Here is a 19,395-nt window from a genome sequence, read left to right on the forward strand (position 1 = left end):
GGAAATGAAGCCGCTCTCCGCCCAGGGTGACGCTGGCTCTTCCAGCACATCGTAGTCACAAATACAACGTGGGCACACTTGACCCACTCATTTGTGCATTTGATTCTGAGCACACTTAACAGCTCCTGCTTCTCAAAGACCACGTGCGGTGAGGTAGGGATCAAGCCCGGAGAGAAGTGTTCATGTCCTGGACCAGGTTCAGCTTCCAGAGGCCATCAGGGCTCCGCTGACGGAAAGGCTGATATTCAGATACAGTTCTTAAGCCAGGGTGAAGTGTCACAGCGGATTCGGGAGCTGGGCCTGAGGACGCACGCGCCCGAGCGTTTCACAGGGGGACCCGCTGCCCCGCGCCCCGCGCGCAGTGACCCGCTGCCCGCTGTCTCCTCAGGAGCCGTGGAGCACGCAGCACATCCCCGCGCTGTTTTCAGCCTTCTGCGGCCTCCTGGTTTCACTCTCCTACCACCTGAGCAGGCAGAGCAGCGACCCGTCTGTGCTCCTGTGAGTAACGCGGCCCGGCGGTGACACGCACGTCAGCGAGTGGCACACCTGCGCTGTGGCACGCACAGCTCTGACACCCCCGCTGGCCCCTGGGCGAGGGAGAAGTGCGGGTTGACCAGAAACCCCTGAGCTGCCAGCGATCCTTTCAGTCCTCTGTGCTCAGGAGCAAAGTGCATGATGCGGGACAGATGCGGGGACCTGGAGGGCTGCCGCCCAGGCTCTGCCTCTGGCCTTTCCCGTGGGCCGGTGTCCGAGAAGCGCCAGGCTCAGCGAGGGCCCTCTGTGTCCCCTAAGTGGCACCTTTGCCCTTATTCCGGGGGTCACGCTGGGGAGACAGGCGGCACCTCTGAGAGGAAAGGTTCTTTTGCTTTTTGTTTCAAATACTGCAGCGCCCTCGGGGTTTCAGGTGAGCTGTGCACCAAGGTCTCAGTAGTCGTCCTCAGTCACTTGAAAACATACTTTCTGACCTTCCCCAATCGAATTTTTAAATCTTTGACGAATATGCACTTTGGGACTGAAAAGCCTTCATGCGATGCCCGAGTTTCATGTGTCAGTAAGTCAGTCGCCAGCAGGTGTCAATCAGGTCATTTGCCCAAGCCTGGGGACAACTGAGTAAGATGCCTGGGGCCACGGAAGCCCCATTTTAGGCTACCAGGTGCAGCAAAACGGAAGGCCTGGGAAATGGGGGAAAGTGCTGCGGTGCATGATTGCTCGTCGGACCCTTCACGGGAGTGTTGAGTTTCGTTGCTGTTTTTCATGAGTCTGGAGCCTGCGGGGCTGGTAGAAGTAGGGAGTCACCTGCTCTTAGCTGCTGACAGCCGGGGCACCGTTCCTCCTGCTTAACTAGGACAGAGCTTGAAAATCAAACACCCCCTTTGCTGTCACTTGGACACACACGTTTTCCCTTTTTTATGAGGGAGGGAGCCTCGTTTCGTCATGAGTGTGAGACCTAAGGCAAGGTCCTTTACCTCAAACACTGTCATAGGCACATATTTCAAAAAGTAAAACCTGTGTTTTCCCTTTTCAGGTCCTTCATTCAATGCAGATGGTTACCTAAGTTTTTACATCAAAACCTGGAGGAGCTGGCCACAGACCCTCTCCCCGAGAAGATGAAAGATTCCGTGGTGAGATATTTGTGTTGCATAACACAACAGGGGCATCGCTTGACGGGGCGGAACTTGTCACAAACCCGGGTTCTCGGTGGGGCTCTAGCTGGCCGTGCTTGAGAGTGACCAGAAGAAAGAGGTGACCTGCCTTGGCCTAAACCTGGTAGGTGACCATGGAGCCATCTGCCAGGTGTGGACCTTTTAGAGCCTCTTGAGGGCGAGTACTGTACACAGGCCACAGTCACTCAGCAGGTCCTCGGTGGTGGCAGTTCACCTGGGTGTTCCAGTCATTTCTGCCCACTGAGGGCACCGAGCAGCAGGCAGGCCGTGCACAAACAGAAGCTTCTCGAATAAACATTCAGCCAAACTGCATTCCTGATGTGGCCCCCACACGGTCCTTTCCACCTCTTCTCACCCCCCTCACGGTCCTCTCCACCTTTTCTCACCCCACACGGTCCTCTCCACCTCTTCTCACCCCACACAGTCCTCTCCACCTCTTCTCACCCCACACGGTCCTCTCCACCTTTTCTCACTGCACATGGTCGTCTCCACACCTGCCCCCCACACACAGTCCTCTTCACCTTTTCTCACCGCACATGGTCCTCTCCACCTTTTCTCACCCCACATGGTCTTCTCCACCTCTTCTCGCCCCACATGGTCCTCTCCACCTTTTCTCACCGCACATGGTCCTCTCCACCTGTTCTCACCCCACATGGTCCTCTCCACCTTTTCTCACCGCACGTGGTCCTCTCCACCTGTCCCCCACACGTGGTCCTCTTCACCTCTTCTCACCCCCCACACGGTCCTCTCCACCTCTTCTCACTCCACATGGTCCTCTCCACCTCTTCTCACTCCACACAATCCTCTCACATCTGCTTGCCTCAGCCTCCTGCTGAGCACAGAACACTCCTTCCAGGGTCTTTTGGTTCAAGTTTGACTTCTGCACAGCCCTTGTGAGGAGCCCTTGGGCTCTAGACCTATGTCTGCGATATTGGAGATGGGTGTGACCATACTGGTTGGAGCACTTAAGGGGAGAGGAGGGATGGAGGTAGGAAGGAAGGAAGAGGGAGCCCAAAGAGTGAAAAGACGATGCTGTATCTTTGTTCACCAGGAACGTGGCATGGGGGCCGTTTGAAACATCCTTGGAGCAGGGGTACCATCAATTTCCAAACATTAATACTTTGAAAAGCAATGCTCATTGGTTATTTCTTCTCCCTTTTATTTGAGTGCTGACCTTGGAGCAGCGTGTTGTCTTTGGGCCATGCTTTCCCTGTGTTTTGTAGGAGTGACAGATGAAAGGAAAGGCAGTTATTGGTTGCAGGGTCCTCCAGCAGGAGCCATGTTTCCTTGTCTTGGTCTCCACAGCGGAGTAGGCGCTCAGTACATTCCCCTGAACTTAAATGAGTTAAATTGCTACCCACCATTTCAAGGCGATGTGGAGGACTCCTAGCCAATGTGATAATATGTTAAAAAATTCATCGCAGCCCCTGTGCCTTTGAGTGTGGTCGCAATCCAAGCTAAAGCATTGGGGCTTGTCATCGCAATGGAATCAAAACAGAAATCACTTGCTGAGAATAAGGGTGTGGTTCATTAAATTTAAAAGCAGGGACATGTTTAAAAGGGGAAAAAGTAAAGCAGCTGTGGCTGATGTGATGGCAGCTGATAAAGGACATTGGACATTCAGACATCGCACTGGGGAGACTTTCGGGGACAAGATGACACTGGCGTTCCCAGATCAGTTTCTGTGAAAGCTACAGAGGCCCCACATCTACCCCAGAGAGCTCCTGTGGACACCTGAGAAAAACCATTTCCCTGAAATGCTCCTCAATTTCATGACTGATGAGGTGCTCCCTGCTTTATTGTAGTAACAATAGTGTATGAATTACAATGAAATGCGAGGAGGCGCTTGCCTGGCGGAGCTGATAGCATTTCATTAGTATAATTAGATGAGCTGGGGTGGGTGTTGCCTACTTGGTTTTCACACACTTTGAAATGCTCCCTACAAGATAGGGCCCCTCCTTGTAGGAGGTTTAATATGATGTGTGTTCACGTCTCTGGAAAGTCTTCTGCTCCAATTATAATATTTTAATGGGACTCAAATTCAGCTTTTACAGTCTGATGCACAATACCTATTCAGTGCCCCAGTGTGAGCCTAGCATTTCCTCCTTGTCTCTGCTTTTCTCTGTGTCTTTCTCTCTCTCTCTCTCTGTTTCTCGCTCTGAGAAGCCCCCAGGGAGCCCCATTAGATTGACTGTCCATCCCTTCCTCCTGTTCTGATTCCTGGGGCCTGTGACCGGGCCTGGGGATCTGCATAGTTGCTGCCACCCGGTCAGTTCTGTTCAGGTGACCCACAGACTGTGTTTTAAGGGACATTGATCTAGAAACAGATGCCTAGAGCGGATCCATTTCTGTATGAGCAACGTAAGTTATGCACACAAAGCTCACCACCAGAATTCAGTAGTTAATAAAAACAAAACTTCCCACTGGTGTTTGCCAGGCTGGTCTTTCCCACCTGCCTCAGCAGCACGGCCTTCGGGCTCTGCCCTCACTCAGCGTCATCATCATTTTCAACCCTCTTCCTCACGTTTAGATTTGTGACTTTCATTGTGTCTCTTTTCTCAGTTCCTGGAAACAAAAAATAAACAAAACTGTCTAATTATTTTATTTTATTTTATTTTATTTATTTAATTTTAATTTTATTTTTTTTACAATTCAGATAGCTTTTTTTTTTTTTACCATTCAGACAGCTTCTTGTAAACCATTGTTTGTTATCTATATTTTGTTCGCCTACCCCCTACCCCCTGCTGTCTAAATCTCCTGGCTGCTAGGACTTCTTTTCAGGGTTGGAGCAAAAAGTGCTACATAAAATACCATGCTGGCTTCAAAACGCTTAATATACTAAGAGCTAATATAGTCTTTAAACACCCATGACTCACCATCAAAACAGGGAACAAAATACCAATATTGCTGAGTATGCTTTAGAAGTTCAGGTAGCATAGTCCAGAAAGAGAAACAAATGTAAATTACATTATTGTATTCAAATAGAATGCACGGAAAAGCTTGTTAAAATCAACCATGATTAATAAGAGAATTCATAAATACCACCGGAGAAGGGAAAATTTAGAAAAGCAAGAACATTCTAGCACATCAAAAATAACCTTAGAAAACATGATCCAATTGACAATAGCAACAAAATATATGAACTGATAATAGGAATGATTTTAACAAGTACTGTCAGAAATAAAACTACAGCAGTCTATTAAAATGTAAATGAAGTTAAGAATAAGTGGTGGTAGATATAACCTGATTTGGGCTAGGAAGGCTGAGATTTATTAAATGTCATTTCTTTCTAATAAATTTATAGGTTTAATAGAGTTCAAAATAGTTACAAAGAAATTTTATTTTTAACTTGGAGAAATGATTCCAAGGTTCATTTAAAAGGATAGCCGTTCGCCCTGGTTGGTGTGACTCCGTTGGCTGGAGTCATCAGTGCACCAAGAGGTGGCAGGTTTGATTCCTGCTCAGGGAACATGAGGGGGGCAAACAGCCAATGGCATTGGTGCTTCTCTTACATCAATGTTTTTCTCTGTCTCTCCTCCCTTCCCTCCTGCCCTTCCTCGCTCTAAGATCAATGTAAGAAAAAGAAAAGTAGTTAATAGCTTTAAAAATCTGAAAAAGAAGTCTAAGAAAGAGGAATTTAGCACTTTGAGATTTAGTAGTATATTATAAAGGCTGAGTAATCAAAAAAAAAAAAGACTCATCCAAGATCAGATAATGAGATTAGTGAATCAGTAAAACACAGAAAGGAGACAAATTATTTATGTGAATTTATTATGTAAAAATTAAATGTCACAATCAGGAATTGATTGTTTAGTATGTGGTGCTGAGGTGATTGTTTAGCAGTGGGAGGGAAAAAAGAGTTTTGTGTGCTAATGCTAATCCCTCGCCAGACACCAGTGTAGGTGAGAGAGAAACAGGGAGATCAAGAGAGACTTTCCGTCTCTGATATTATGGCAGGCTAAGCTATTATAACCAAACTTACTGCTGATTAAAACTAAAAATTCTGAATAAAATACAAAAAAGTCCTTAAGTGTGACCAAAACAATTGACAAAATAGTAAGGAATTATCAGGTTAAAACTTGAGTGAACAGGGAAGCCAGGAGGAAGCCCAGCAGGAAGCTTTTTTTGACTCAAGGGCATCTGCCCGAGGGACCTTGAGCTTGGTTTTCAGCTTTCAGACTATAGGGAAGAGAAACTAAAGCCCAGACCTGCCAAAGTGGGGTGTCCAGTGTTAGACCATCTACTCTCCAGGCTGGGGCACTGAAAGGCCCACCCTCGGGAGGGATAAACCAGAAGAAATCAGCTCCATCCGCCTCGGTGTTAGGGGATACAAGCAAACTCGCCTCAGTGTGGAGCATCAAAACAAGAAAATAATTCCAAAATGTAGCCTCCCATGAATTTACAGTCTAAATTACATTATCTAGATGGCACAAAGCTCCTTGATTTATGGATGTTGTTTGAAGTGTCTGCTAGCTGGAAACACCTCCTGCAGAAACAAACCTGAATCCTCCGTAGAGGGCTCCTTCCTCCTAGGCCTCCAAGCACCCCCAAAGCCAGCTTCTAAGGGAGCGAGCAGCTTAAAACAGAACATTTAAAACTATACAGGAAACAAGGAACCAGCAGAAACAGATCTGCAAGTACTTCAGATACTGGAACTATCAGACACAGATTTTAAAACAACTGTCCTTACTATGTTTACAAAAATAAAAGGCTTAAAAATTTATAGACAGTAGAATATGTTTAAAACTGTCCAGCATGTCTTAAAGAGAACCAAATAGGTCTTTTAAACAAACCAAACCAAACAAAAAAAGAAACAATTGTATTTAAAACTCACACACACACACACACACACACACACACGGGAGATTAGACATGTCTGAAGAGATAATTAGTGAACCGAGAGTATCCAGATTTCATCACTCATAGACAGAAAAAGTAAGAAATATGAAAGAGGTGAAGGAGACGAGCATATTCAATACTTGATGACATGGTATTTGAGAATTTACCATAATTGATGAAATTCACTGATCTAGAGATTTAGAACTCCCAGTGAGTAACAAACAGGCAAGTTAAAGAATAAATAATCCACACTGGTCAGACTCTAGTGAGACTGCAGTGCACTAAGGACAAAGACCATCTTTAAGCAGTTAAACAAAATGAATAGATTATATTCAAGTGAATTGTAGAAGTCCGAAGACAGTTTGATATATTTAATGATCTGTAAAGGAAGTAACTGCCAAGCTAGAACCTACGTCCAGTAAAATACCTTTTCAGAATGGGGGCACAATAAAAATATTTTAGACAAACCAAAGCTGAGAGACCCTCAGTAAATGTAATTCTGAAGGGTGTCTTTCAATAGTTATCTCAGGCGGAAGGTCTAATTAGCAAGAAAGAAGAAAAGGTGGCAGATACATTGGTCAACCTAAACAAGCAATCAATGTGTAAAATCACAATACGAGTTTACTGCTGTAGAAAATGCAAGGGAGAATTAAAGTATGTGACCACAGTAACATCCAGGTTTGAATGGGAAGAGAAATGGGCTCCAAGACTGGAAAGTGTGCCGCAGTGTCCGGGACAAATAGAGATGCTGATTCACTTCAGACCAGTAAGGAAAGTATGCATGTCGCCATGTCTAGTGTAAAGATTTCTGTTCCCGCTAAAGGAGTAGGAGTGGAGCACTAACTTCCACCCTGTACAAAGGGAAAACAAATGATTAAAAAATAGTTCTTTATAAGTAGCAAGCTATAATAGGACTCTCTGTCACACTGTTCTTAAAAGCCACTTCCAGCTGGATTATAAACCTAAATATGTGATGACAAAACCTGAAAGCACTTATAATCATAATAAAAGGAGTTATCTTTATGATAGCAGTCTAGAAAATAATTTTAAAAAATAACACAAAAATTCAAGTTCATTAAAATTATGACCTTTGATTTATCAAATAATACCAAAAAAGAGACAGAAAACAAACCACAGAGTGGGCAACGATTATCAAAGTATATATAGTTGACAAGCACTAGTGTCGAGACGAGTATAAAATTCCCATGATCAATAAGAAAGGCAGACCCCTCAATTACAAATAGGCCAGCAGCTTGTCCATGCATTTCACAAAAGCGGAAATATAACTGGCCTAAAACACTAATATACAGTAATCTCCCCTTATCTGCAATTTTGTTTTCTGTGGTTTCAGTAACCCTTGGTCAACTGAGGTCCAAAAATATTAAATGGAAAATTCTAGAAATAAACAGTTGATGAGTTTTAAAATGTGCACCGTTCTTCCTGTTCATTTAGTCACTTGTTAGCCATCTCGGTTATCAGAGGGATGTTGTGGTGCCTCAGTGCTTGTGTTCAAGTCCCCTTATTTTACTTCATAACGGTCCCCAGGTGAAAGAGCAGTGGTGCTGGGAATTCGGATATGCCAAAGAGGAGCCCTAAAGTGCTGTCTTTAAGCGAGTAAGCATGTATAGGAAAAAATACAGTGTATATACGGTTCAGTACTAGTCACATTTTCAGGCATCCACTGCATGTGTTGGGATGTATCCCCAGTGGATAAGGGGGACTGCTGTACATTCAAACTAAACTCCAAAGTAAGCCACTCTGAGTGACCATTTCACACCCACCAGACTGACAAAAAATTAAAAGTTCTCACAATACTAAGTGTTGACAACATTTTGAGCAAGAAACTCTAAAACGGAGTACGGAATAAAATCAAATATTCAGATTCTAGAGAGGGAATGATTTTTCAGACTTGGAATCTAAAAAACAAAAACAACACAACACACACATACAGATTTGAGTACATAAAAATTTTTAACTTCTATATGTAAAAAAAGGCAAAATTTGAATAGTTTATTAAAATATTTGTTGCAAATTTGACAAAAGCTAAATATCTTATACCAACAATTCATGTAATTTAACGTTGAAAACTATAAGCAAATTATACTATTATATATATTTCATTTAGGAATCAAATATTTAGTATCTAAATGTATGACATGTATACTTTTTGAAATAAAGAAATGCAAATTGACATAAGCCGGCATTTTTTTGGTCCACTCAATTAGTCCAGGATAAATTATTGATATTGCCAATTGTGACAAGGTGAGATCCCTTAGACACTGTATTTGTGCAAATTATTACAGTCATTTGGAAAAGCATAATTTATCAAGGATTATAAAATATTCATAACCCATGATGTAGTAAATCTATTTGTCAGTTTTTCTAGAGAATTACTTCACAATATGAAGAAAGATTTAGGTGCGTAAAGAGAATGGTGCCTAATTCATCATGGTAACAAATGGCAGGCAGCCGTCATCTCGCGCTCGGGGATGTCTGCACCGACTGTCGATCATTCAGTTGATTCTCTACATTAATGTTTTGTGTGTCCACAGTGGCACTGTTTGTATGTGCATGTGTATGTGTGGATGGCACAAGATTGCAAATTAGTCAGCCATTAAGCAACTATTAGCCTGTAAAATAATGTATATATTATATGAGTGCTTACAAAAGAAAGTACTGTTGAAAAAGGTAGAAATTATATGCACACTAAGAATAGGCATTTATAAAATATGCATAAAAAACCCATATACCTCATGCCTACAACAAGAACCTCCAGCATTCATAGGCAAAAATAATGTCCAGGAAAACACAGACATGCAAATGTTGTTAGTGTCAGGATGCCATGGTTGTGAATGATCTTTCCCCTTCTGTGTTCTAGCTGCCTTATTATCATGTCCTGTAATGGAAACATTAATTAATAATAAAAATTGCTAGACCTTCTAAATTTGCATTTTGCTTAGGTCTTTCGTACTCTCATTTCTGTATGATCTAAGGTCATATGATTTATTTTTAAGACAGGACATTTATCAATATGGAACAGATTCTAAAACTCTTTTTCAAATAAGTAATTCAATAGAATCATAGATTTTTTAGTTTTCAAGCATGTGAAGGAAGAGAGAAGTAGAGTAATTACCCTTTTGTGTAACAAAGTGAAAGCTAAAGAAACCCCCCCCAAATGCATGCAAACACCCCTTATTCTGCCCCATTGTTCTCGATGTCTGTTTCAGCCAATACTATCAATACCTGATTATTGTAGCTTTGGAATAAGCCTAGAAATCAGATATTGTCCTCCAACTTTGTTTTCTTTCAAAGTAGTTTATATCTTTTAGAAACAGAGGTATATAACATGCATTTAAGTGAGCCAAAATTATTTAACAAGAAAACCAATCAAAATCACCTCCTTTTTATGATGTTAAAGGCCACTTTCGCAGGACACAGCAGCCATGTCTGAGGTCCAGGTGTTTTTCAAGGTTCTTTTGAAAAAATAATATTTTTAAGAATAAAATTTCCGGAGCAGATAACATCTACTTTTTGGTGTTGGTAAGGAAAGAGGGAACCATTTTCCTTTTATTTTGCCAATGTTACTTTCACCAGTATTAAGAGTGGTCTATAGTTTCATTAATTAGCATCAAGAATGAAAAGCTCAGTAATTACCATTTAATTTATAATGATATATATGTATTTTTAAAGAGTCTGTTCAGATCTTTTGCCCATGCACAGCTGGGAATGGGGTAGGGGTTGTTTTTTGACTGAGTCATAAAGTTCTTTGTATCTGTCCTTTTCAAGTCCTGACTCGCCTTTTCATTCTATAGCACCGTCTTTTGAACAGCAAATGTTTTAGTTTTTCATGAAGTCCAATTCAGTGACTTTTTTCTTTTATAGCCCCAGCTTCTAGTGTCCTTTTTAAGAAAGCTTTGCCAAACCCAAGGTCAATAAGATTTCCTCTTACGTTTCCTTTGAGAAATTTGATAGTTTAAGGTAGGTTTACGATGCACGTTAAGTTAATTTTTGTATGTGGTGTGAAGTGTCAAGGTGTTTTTTGTGCCCTGGCTGGTTTGGCTCAGTGATTAGAGTGTCGGCCCTTGGAAAGAAGGGTCCTGGGTTCGATTCCAGCCAAGGGCATGTACCTCGGTTGCAGGCTCGATCTCCGCCCCGGTCGGGTGTGTGCAGGAGGCAGCCAGTCCATGTGTCTCTCTCACATCAATGTTCCTCTCTCTCTCTCCCCCCCTTCCACTCTGAAAAGCAATGGAAAAAATGTCCTCGGGTTAGGATTTTTAAAAAAGATGTTTTCTGTAGTTGTTCTTGGTTTGCGGGCGGCGATCTAATTGTTCCAGCAACATTTGTTAAATAAATGACCCTTTCCCTCATGTAGGGCGAGGGTGGCCTTTCACCGTGGCACTTCTGTTTAAAGTCAGTTGGCCATACATGCGTTGGTCTCTCTCTGGACCCCTTTTTGGTCCTTTGTTTAGATGCGTCTTTTGTGGCGATACCATCGATACCTGATTAGCGTAGCTTTGTAATAAGCCTGAAATCAGGCATTGTAAAATGTAAAATGTGTTCTGGTCCAAAGAAATAACGAAGTGTGTAGGAAGCTTCTGTGTGGCGTGCCCAGGCCCCTGTGCTTTGCCTGTGGAAGCACAAGCTACACTGAGGCCAGGTGCGGATTGTTAGACCCTGACCGCCCTTCATCAGGCCTGGGTGTCTCGGGTCCGACTGTGTTTATGTCTCGTCGCGTGCAGGAGGCCTCTCTTCTCTCCGTGGCTAGCCTTCCATTTCCCTCTCCACCCTTTGCCTCCGTTTCCCTGATGTTCCCCAAGTAGGAAGCAGTGGAGGGTCCATCCAGCGCGCGCCCCTGGGACTATATCACGTAAGCGATGGGCCGAACAGGGAGTCTGTCCAGGGTCAGTGTCCTGCCACCCGATTCGCCTGGCGACAGAGCTGCTGAGAGAAACAAGGAAGCATGAACTTCATGGCTGTTTTCTCTTCACAGAAGGACATCCTAAAGTCGGACCTCCTCGTGTGCTCGGTGGCTGCCGTGCTGTCCTTCGCAGTGAGCGCCAGCACTGTGTTCCTGTCCCTGCGCGTACGTATCCTTCCCCGGTCCCCTCCCCACGAGGGCTTGGCGGAGCCAGAGGAGGCCGAGGGGCGTGTCCGTGGCCTGCGGGGAGTCTGCCCGCTGCGGCTCGGTCCCCATCGCAGGTTTGGCTCTTGGTTCCCCGCTTTCTCTTCCCCCATCGGGGGTTGTGTTGATGCCGGGCAGCAGCCTCCGTGTGGACTCCACCACCGCGAGGACAGCAGTAACGGGACAGGCTGAGGCCACAGCCGGGGGGGCAGTTACCACAGCGTGAGTGACACGGAGGCCCCAGAGCCAGAAAGATGAGGTAGAAAAACAAAAGCAGAGAAATCGAGATGGAACTCCTGGCTTAAGGTTCTTACAGGCAGTGGCTGACTCTATAAAAATGTTATAGCCCGGCCGGCGTGGCTCAGCGGTTGAGCATCGACCTAGGATCCAGGCGATCGCTGTTCGATTCCCGGTCAGGGCACATGCCCGGTTGCAGGCTCAATCCCCAGTCGGGGGCGTGCAGGAGGCAGCCGGTCAATGACTCTCATCATGGATGTTTCTATCTCTCTCTCCCTCTACCTTCCTCTCTATGAAATCAATAAAGACATATATATTTTTTTAATGTTACATATTTATGAATCCTTTCAATGAGGAAAAGTCTATTAGCCATTTTTGCTATTCTTGGCCTCTTTGAAAAAAAGGAAAGTGGTGGGCAGAGTCCCCTCGGCCTCTGGACTTCCACTGGCCGATCCTCACCCACCGCAGTGGCTCTCGGGGGTCCTCAGCACTGAGATGGTCTCGTGATGCGAGGAAATGTTCAGGGGCCTGAAACCAGACCTGAGTCTGTGTCTGTGCTTTGAGGGGAAACGGGGGCGGCCCGCCGTGTCCTCGTTACTCCTGGGTGGCCCCACCCCTGTGCCGAGCCCATCACCACACACGCCCTCTGTCCCCGCAGCCCTTTCTCAGCGTGGTCCTGTTCGTCCTGGCCGGCGCCGTGGGGTTCGTGACCCACTACCTGCTGCCCCAGCTCCGCAAGCACCACCCGTGGATGTGGATCTCACACCCCGTCCTTAAAAGCAGGGAGTATCAGCAGCGGGAAGTGACAGGTGAGTAACCTGCCCCTGGTGGAAAGCGCGGAGAGCGAGCGTGCTTTAACCTGGGTGCGTTTCAGCGAGCGTGCCCCCGCCCCGGAGCTGGGCGCTTGACGCGGTACAGGGCAGGTGTTACATCACAGGGGGCGTGTGTGCCGACTGTCCCCGGACAGAAAAGCTGAGATGGGTCAGTTAGAGGCCAGTTTTATAAGAGTAGTAATTGGTTACCAGCACTGAGGAGAAATGAATTTATAGCATTAGGACCTGAAGGGTGTGCTGTTCCAGCTGCAGCTGACGGGGGCCCGACAGGAGCATCGCTTGACTCCCTCTTGTCCCCCACAAAATGATGGGGATGCAGCAGAGACTGACTTTAACCTTCAGGTTAAATTGTAACTGGCTTTGCTCACCTGGACCCTGACTCTACTCGACCAACTCAGCGCTTCCCAGGCCCGTCTCCGGCCAGATCACGGAACAGCCTGTAACCATGACAGTGTAGAGCTGCCCGATAAGAAATCTTGGGGGCGTCTCTGCTGGGTCTCCCCGGGGCTCTGCGTTTGCACAGACGGCCGAGGTTGATTTACCCGCATTTTCAGACACGGGAGTTATTGGTGACAGTGTATAGCCACCGTGTGTAACTGGCTGATGCCGCTGAGTCTGCACAGAACCGCCTGGCCATCGTAACTGCTCTGCTGTCGAGCGAGTTATCTGGTGGTGTCCACGTCTGGGCACAGGGTACTTGAGTGGCACCAGTGTCTGCAGTTCACAGGAACGTACTGGGCTCAGCTGGGTTTGTCATCAGTAGCCTCAGTACGTTGGTGGTGGAAATTGGGCTCTTCCAGGGGATTGCAAGGAAGGAATTCCACGGGCCCACGTGCGGGAGATTGTGGGGTGGCAAGATGATTTATTGGGGTGGAAATAGAAGGGTGACCCTCCTGGGTTCCCAGGGTCCCGTCTCTGTCCATCCTGCCGTGGAAAAAGTCCAACCTTGCCTTCATCGAGGCCGGGACAAAGACCAGTGTCCAGAGTTTCTGTTTCATATTAACTCTCAGTCCTCTGGAGCCCATGTGGCCTGTGGGCCCGGTTTCTGCTAGATCCACACGGTCGCGTGCTCTCTGGTGCATTACCTGGTGGGTGAGAGAGAGACAGAGAGAATTCTTTGTCCCCCTGGGGTTATGTATTCTCGGGCTTGGGAGGAACCAGGAGCGTTTTCAAAATAACCAGTCCACTTCCCAAGCTCTCTAAGGCTGCTGATGGGTCCACCCGTGACTAGTGATCCCTTTCCCTGGTTAGACCGACAGGCCGCTCTGGTCAGGCGCCTCCCCCTGCACCACTGTGACTTCTCCTGAGCATGTGCGTGCCTCCCGCTTCGCTGATCTGTCCCCTTCTCCGGTGACCTGTGGGGAGCCGACCCGTGGTTCCCTGGGTGGGGGGAGCGTGGAGCCCAGCCTCCCGCTGGAGCAGACAGGCGCAAGCTCCCCGCTGGATGAAGCCCCACAGTGCCTGACGCCCTTCGCTTCCTTCTTATTAACCTTCCGCCGACTACGGTAACAAGGAGACCAGTGTGGCAAAGGGAAAGGGGGGGGTGATAATAAAAACCCAGAGAAGCAAAGGCATCGCCTAAGTGCTGTCGGGAACAGAGAGCGTTTCTGCGAGGAATGCCCGTGGGAGGGCAGGAGGAGCGGCCTCACTGGGGGCCTCACTGGGACGGCCGGCTGGGAACGGGGCTGCTGCGGGAGGTGCCCCCGTCTGCCGGCCGCGCCGGTGCAGGAGGCGGGAGGGTAGCCCGGACTTGCCCCCGGGAGGGCAGCAGGAGGGACCCACGGACCGCGCGGCGTGATCTGTGCTGTGAATGTTCTGTTCCGTTTCCGGCGCCACCTGAATGCAGGTTATTCTCAGCATGATGAAGGAAGGAGGAAGCTGTGCTCAGAGCAGGACGCTTTCCAGCAGCTTTCCGGTCCACCTGCGAGAACGGCCGTGGGGCAGGTGCCGCGGTGGGTGGGCCGAGGAACAGAGGATCCCGCAAAACTTCCCTGTCATTTCCCAAGCCTTTAGGAAGACCAAGTTTTGGTGAAATTAGCAGCGTATTTGGGGGTTGTTATTTTGGCACCACCGGTAAGTCGTTGGTAGGGATTTGATTCTGGACACTGCGCGTCTTGTCCGTGTCCTCTCTGTCCGTCCCTACGCCGAGGTACTAAATGCCTCGGGAGAGGAGCGAGAACTGTGACAGAGAGAAAGGAGGGAAGACGGGTGGGGCGTGGGCCCCCCGCCGCCAGTTCAGAGGCGCAGGTCAGCTGGGGGAGGAGAGCTGGCGGTGGAAAGCCTGGGATATTTTGTTTGGTTTCGTGTGGTCGTTTTCCTCCCCGAATCCACCGGAGCCCAGTGTAAATGAGAACCATTCAGCTGTTGGAAACCCGCATGGCCTTTTCAGTAAGGATTCAGGAGCAAGCGGGTGGGCTGAGCCTGTCGCCTTCCCCTCTCGGAGGGCGACCCAGCAGGCCCCCGGGGCCGCTGTCCAGGAGCCGGTGGGAGGCGAGCACGTTCGCCAGGCCTCGGGCAGAGGCTCTGTGGATGTTTCTCTCTCGCCCACACCAGCTGTTTATAAGCTGCCTGAAATGTAGCGAGATCGGGGCAAATTAGCCATGAAATGGAAAACACATTGCATTTCAAAGTCATGTGTTTTGGGAGGAAAGCCAGAAATATTTAAAATACATGGCATGAGCTTCCTGAGGCGCTGTCCCTCCTTCGGTGTCCCGTGTCCTGAGTTTCCATGCGTCCTGTTCCTGCCTCTGCCTCTAGGTACCTCTCTCCCCATTTCTTCTACTGGCCACAGACGTGCACAGGAAACTCCGACCCATCAGTACCTCTCAGTGTGTAAACTGCCCAAACCTCTTTCTCATGGAATCACAGGCCTTTGTAACTGAGAGGGTAGAGCAGATCCGGGCCAGCGAGTCTGTAGGTGTCACTGGAACCCCCTGTCCCATGCACTGCTGACATCACCAACTGAAAACAGCCCCCAAACTGGGCTAGAGGCAGACGCTTTGATCTAACTTCTAACTTAAGTAAACCGTATCCCTCCTAGCCCCAACGAGGTATTTCAACAGCAAGTGAGCTAAACAAATACAGTTCTCTCACGTATAGTCCAGTTCGGCCCTCAACTGAACCACGGGGAGGTGAGCGCGGCCGAGCTGGTTATATTGAACGGGTATGCGCGACGCTGCTCTTTTTCTCTGTTTCCCATCAATCTTGGGGAATCATGCTGAAAATAACAGAGTAGACAGCTCTACAAACGGCACCAGTCAGGTATGAGACTCTCAAGACTAAATGTCCAAGGAGCGCTGGATTGTTGGAAAGTGAAACAAGTCTGCTGTTCTGAATGTGATGGGTGCAGACAAATGGCTTCATTGACTCACCCCTGCTGTAAAGAGGAATTTGTTTTATCTGAGAACTTTCCAAAGGAATTATGTTGTTTTCTTTTCTTTTCACATTAAGCATTTTTATTTTCTTCAGATAAATAAATACACAGAAGTGAGATTGCTGGATTGAGTGGTAGTCTATTTTTTTTTTAAACCCTCACCCGAGGATATGTTTTTCATTTCTTTTCAGAGAGAGTGGAAGGGAGGGAGGGGAAAAGAGAGAGAAACATGGATGTGAGAGAGACACATTGATTGGTTGCCCCCCTCACGCTCCCCAACCGGGGCCAGGGATCGAGCCTGCAACCAAGGTACATGCCCTTGGCAGGAATTGAATCCGGGACCCTTCAGTCTGTAGACTTACGCTCTAAACACTGAGCCAAACTAGCCATGGCTGTAGTCTATTTTTTTTTAATTAATTTTATTGGGCTAACATCGGTTGATATGACAGGAAAGCCTGTGAGTTAAAGGCTGGCGTGAAGGACCAGAGTGTAATGTGTATAGTTACATTCACACAAACAGGCTCAGTCCTTTGTGCAAAAGTAGTTGCTGAGAAAGTTTAAGCTGTAATTTTTGAATTAAATTTTGCATTAGCATAAATGGATAAAGGATTGGAGAAATTATAAAAATATCAATTGAAAATCTCTTTTGTCATTTAAAAAATTCACTTATAAAACTAATTCACCAATGAGTCACGAATTTAGAATTTTTTAAAAAATATGTCTTTATTGATTTCAGAGAGAGGAAGGGAGAGGGAGAGAGAGAGAGAAACATCAGTGATGAGAGAGTCATTGATGGGCAGCCTCTTCCACGCCCCCTACTGGAGATCGAGTCTGAAACCTTGGCATGTGCCCTGACTGGGAATCGAACCACAATCTCCTGGACCATAGGTCGATGCTCAACCACTGAGCCATGCTGGCTGGGCATGAATTTATAATTCTAAGATGAGATTTACTTTGCATTTTAGCAAATCTTATCTGTCAGTTTGTAGATAGGCTGGTGTCTGCATGTGAGAGACATGGTTCTGAGAGATGTTGCTTTTCCTAATGTATTTTTCATTTATATCAAAGTAATACATAGTGTTAAAAACCAAATAGAACAGGTTGTAATGAAAAGCAGCAGCCCCCTGTCAACTTCTCCCCATCTCTGATTCCTCTTCTCCAGGAAAAATTACTTTTTACTTTTCAGATATTTACCATAATTCTTGCAAATAATGTGCATGCTCTGCTATTTCTTGATATTTCAGATTTGCCTATCTACTGACTTCCTGTTACGAAAGATAAGGTGTTATCTCTCTTATCTTTCCTTATACATAACATTTTCCCTTTCTCCTGGCTCCTAGTATAGTTTCAATTTTTGTTGAATGTGTACTCAGTTTTTTATTTATCGATTGGTTTGAGAGAGAGAGAGAGAAACATTGATTTGCTGTTTCACTTATTTATGTATTCATTGGTTGATTCTCTTATGGGTCCTGACTGGGATTGAAAATACAGCCTTGGTGTATCAGGACAAAGCTCTAACCAACTGAGCTACCTGGCCAGGGCCCATACTCAGTTCTTTTGGACTCATAAGTCTGATTGTGTTCATTTCTAATGTCATAGTATATGCTGATTACATTTTCTTTGTTATTTCTGTTTTTGTGTTTGCTCACCTTCCTAATAGCTATGTAAAACACCTCTCAGTTCAGTTTTCCACACAGGAAAACTGTGTGGAAAACTGTCAGATAATCTCTAAGCTCCACCCCTGAGACTCCATCCAGGAACCCACTCTGCTTGTTTCTTTGTTTACTTCCTCATTTTGAAGGAAGAACATCCTTCAATCATTCCAGGAAAAGGTGCATGGGAAGGAAACTTTGAGACTTTGGCTATGTCAAAGTGTTTTCATTCACTGTGCACTTAGTGGGTTAGCAATGTGTAGCCTGTGAGGATATCAGTGTTCCTTCTAGAATTGTAAGGGAAGGGTCCATTGTCTTTTAGCTTCCATTGCTTCTGTTGAAAAGTCGGATGTCTTTCTGACTCCCGGTACTTTGTGTGTGAGCAGGCTTTTCTCTGCAGGAAGCTTAGGGAAGATTAGGAGGGAATTAAAGTGTCATGGCCCAGAGAACAGGCTCTGGGGCAGTCTGGGGGGCTTAAATCCTGGCTTTGGCACATTAGTTGTGCTTAACCATTGTGATTCCATTTTGTCATCTATAATTGGGAGTTCCTACAACTAAGGTTGGTTGGGAATGAAATCAATCAAGATAATAAATTCAGAACAATTGGCACAGTCCTTGCCAGGCAGATGCCTTCAGTAAGTGCACATCCCTCCTCCTCTTCCCCAGAGCTCAGGAATTTAGTCATTTTCCACCTTTCTTTGTGGCCCAGTTTCATCCACTGTGCTAGGCGGTTGGTGGCCCATTATAACCTGGATGTACATGTCTTCTTACAGTTATGAAATTTTTGGTCAATAGGTGATAATACTACCTGTATGATCTAGTTCACAGACTTTCCATAGTGATTAAATCAAGCTGGATAATATAAGTAAAAATCTTTTGAAATGCATATAGTGCTAGATTATTGTCTGAATTCAGAAGGTAAAGGCTGTGCTGGGGTCTTTGGGAGGTGTCGTCTGTGTGTATGTGATGAGGAGATTACACAGTTATAGGGAGAATGTATTCTCTACCTCCTTTGTTCCCCCATAAAGAGATGCTGGCTGCAGGAGGCAGTGAGAAGCCTAGAAACCTCTAAAGCTTCTTTAATTGAAAGTGACTGAAATAGTTTGAAGTATGAACTGAACCGGTGCTAGTGAGCTGCACAGTGTCATTGGTACGATGCTTCTAAGGAACCTGTATTCCAGATGCCAAAGAAGAGCTTAGAGCTGCCATGTCAGAAAGCAGCCTGTCAGCTGGGAGCCTGTCTTATTAATTATTTGGTCTGTTATTATTTCCAGGCACCTCATGTTTCTCTCCTTTCCCTCCCTCCCCGCCCAGCCCTGCTCCTCCCACACCTCATCCTCTGGCTGCTCTGATCCACTGGGAAGCTTATCTTCCTGTGCGAGTCTCCATAGGCTGGAGGGGGTGCTGGGCCTGGCAGTGAAACCGGCTTCACACCGCAGCAGGAAAAAGTAAAGTGGATCCAGTTACCTCTGCTCGAGGGGCAGTGAGTCTGGTGGGGCCTAGGGAGGCACCTGCCAGCATTAATGGGGACGGCTTGGGGACAGAGCTCAGTGGTCAGCTGCCAACCTCAGACCTAGCTCTCCAGCCAGTCACGGGATATTGACCCACATGTCCCCTGGGGTTCTCTTTGCTGCCAATAAATCTAAAACCATGTGGAAATTAAAGGAGTGGTCAC

At 46.4% G+C, this 19,395-nt stretch overlaps 1 protein-coding gene across 1 annotated transcript in view; it reads left to right on the forward strand.

Moving 5' to 3' along the window:
• PCNX2 (pecanex 2) overlaps positions 1-19,395 on the forward strand; it is a 194,302-nt gene that overhangs the window by 72,864 nt on the left and 102,043 nt on the right. Inside the window, exons 16-19 of the mRNA XM_016195999.2 lie at positions 389-498; positions 1,526-1,622; positions 11,494-11,586; positions 12,521-12,671. Coding sequence (XP_016051485.2) covers positions 389-498; positions 1,526-1,622; positions 11,494-11,586; positions 12,521-12,671 — 451 coding nt within the window. The remainder of the gene's footprint in view (positions 1-388; positions 499-1,525; positions 1,623-11,493; positions 11,587-12,520; positions 12,672-19,395) is intronic.

The sequence above is a fragment of the Miniopterus natalensis genome, chromosome 21 (assembly GCF_054644295.1).
Source record: "Miniopterus natalensis isolate mMinNat1 chromosome 21, mMinNat1.hap1, whole genome shotgun sequence".
NCBI classification, from domain to species: domain Eukaryota; kingdom Metazoa; phylum Chordata; class Mammalia; order Chiroptera; family Miniopteridae; genus Miniopterus; species Miniopterus natalensis.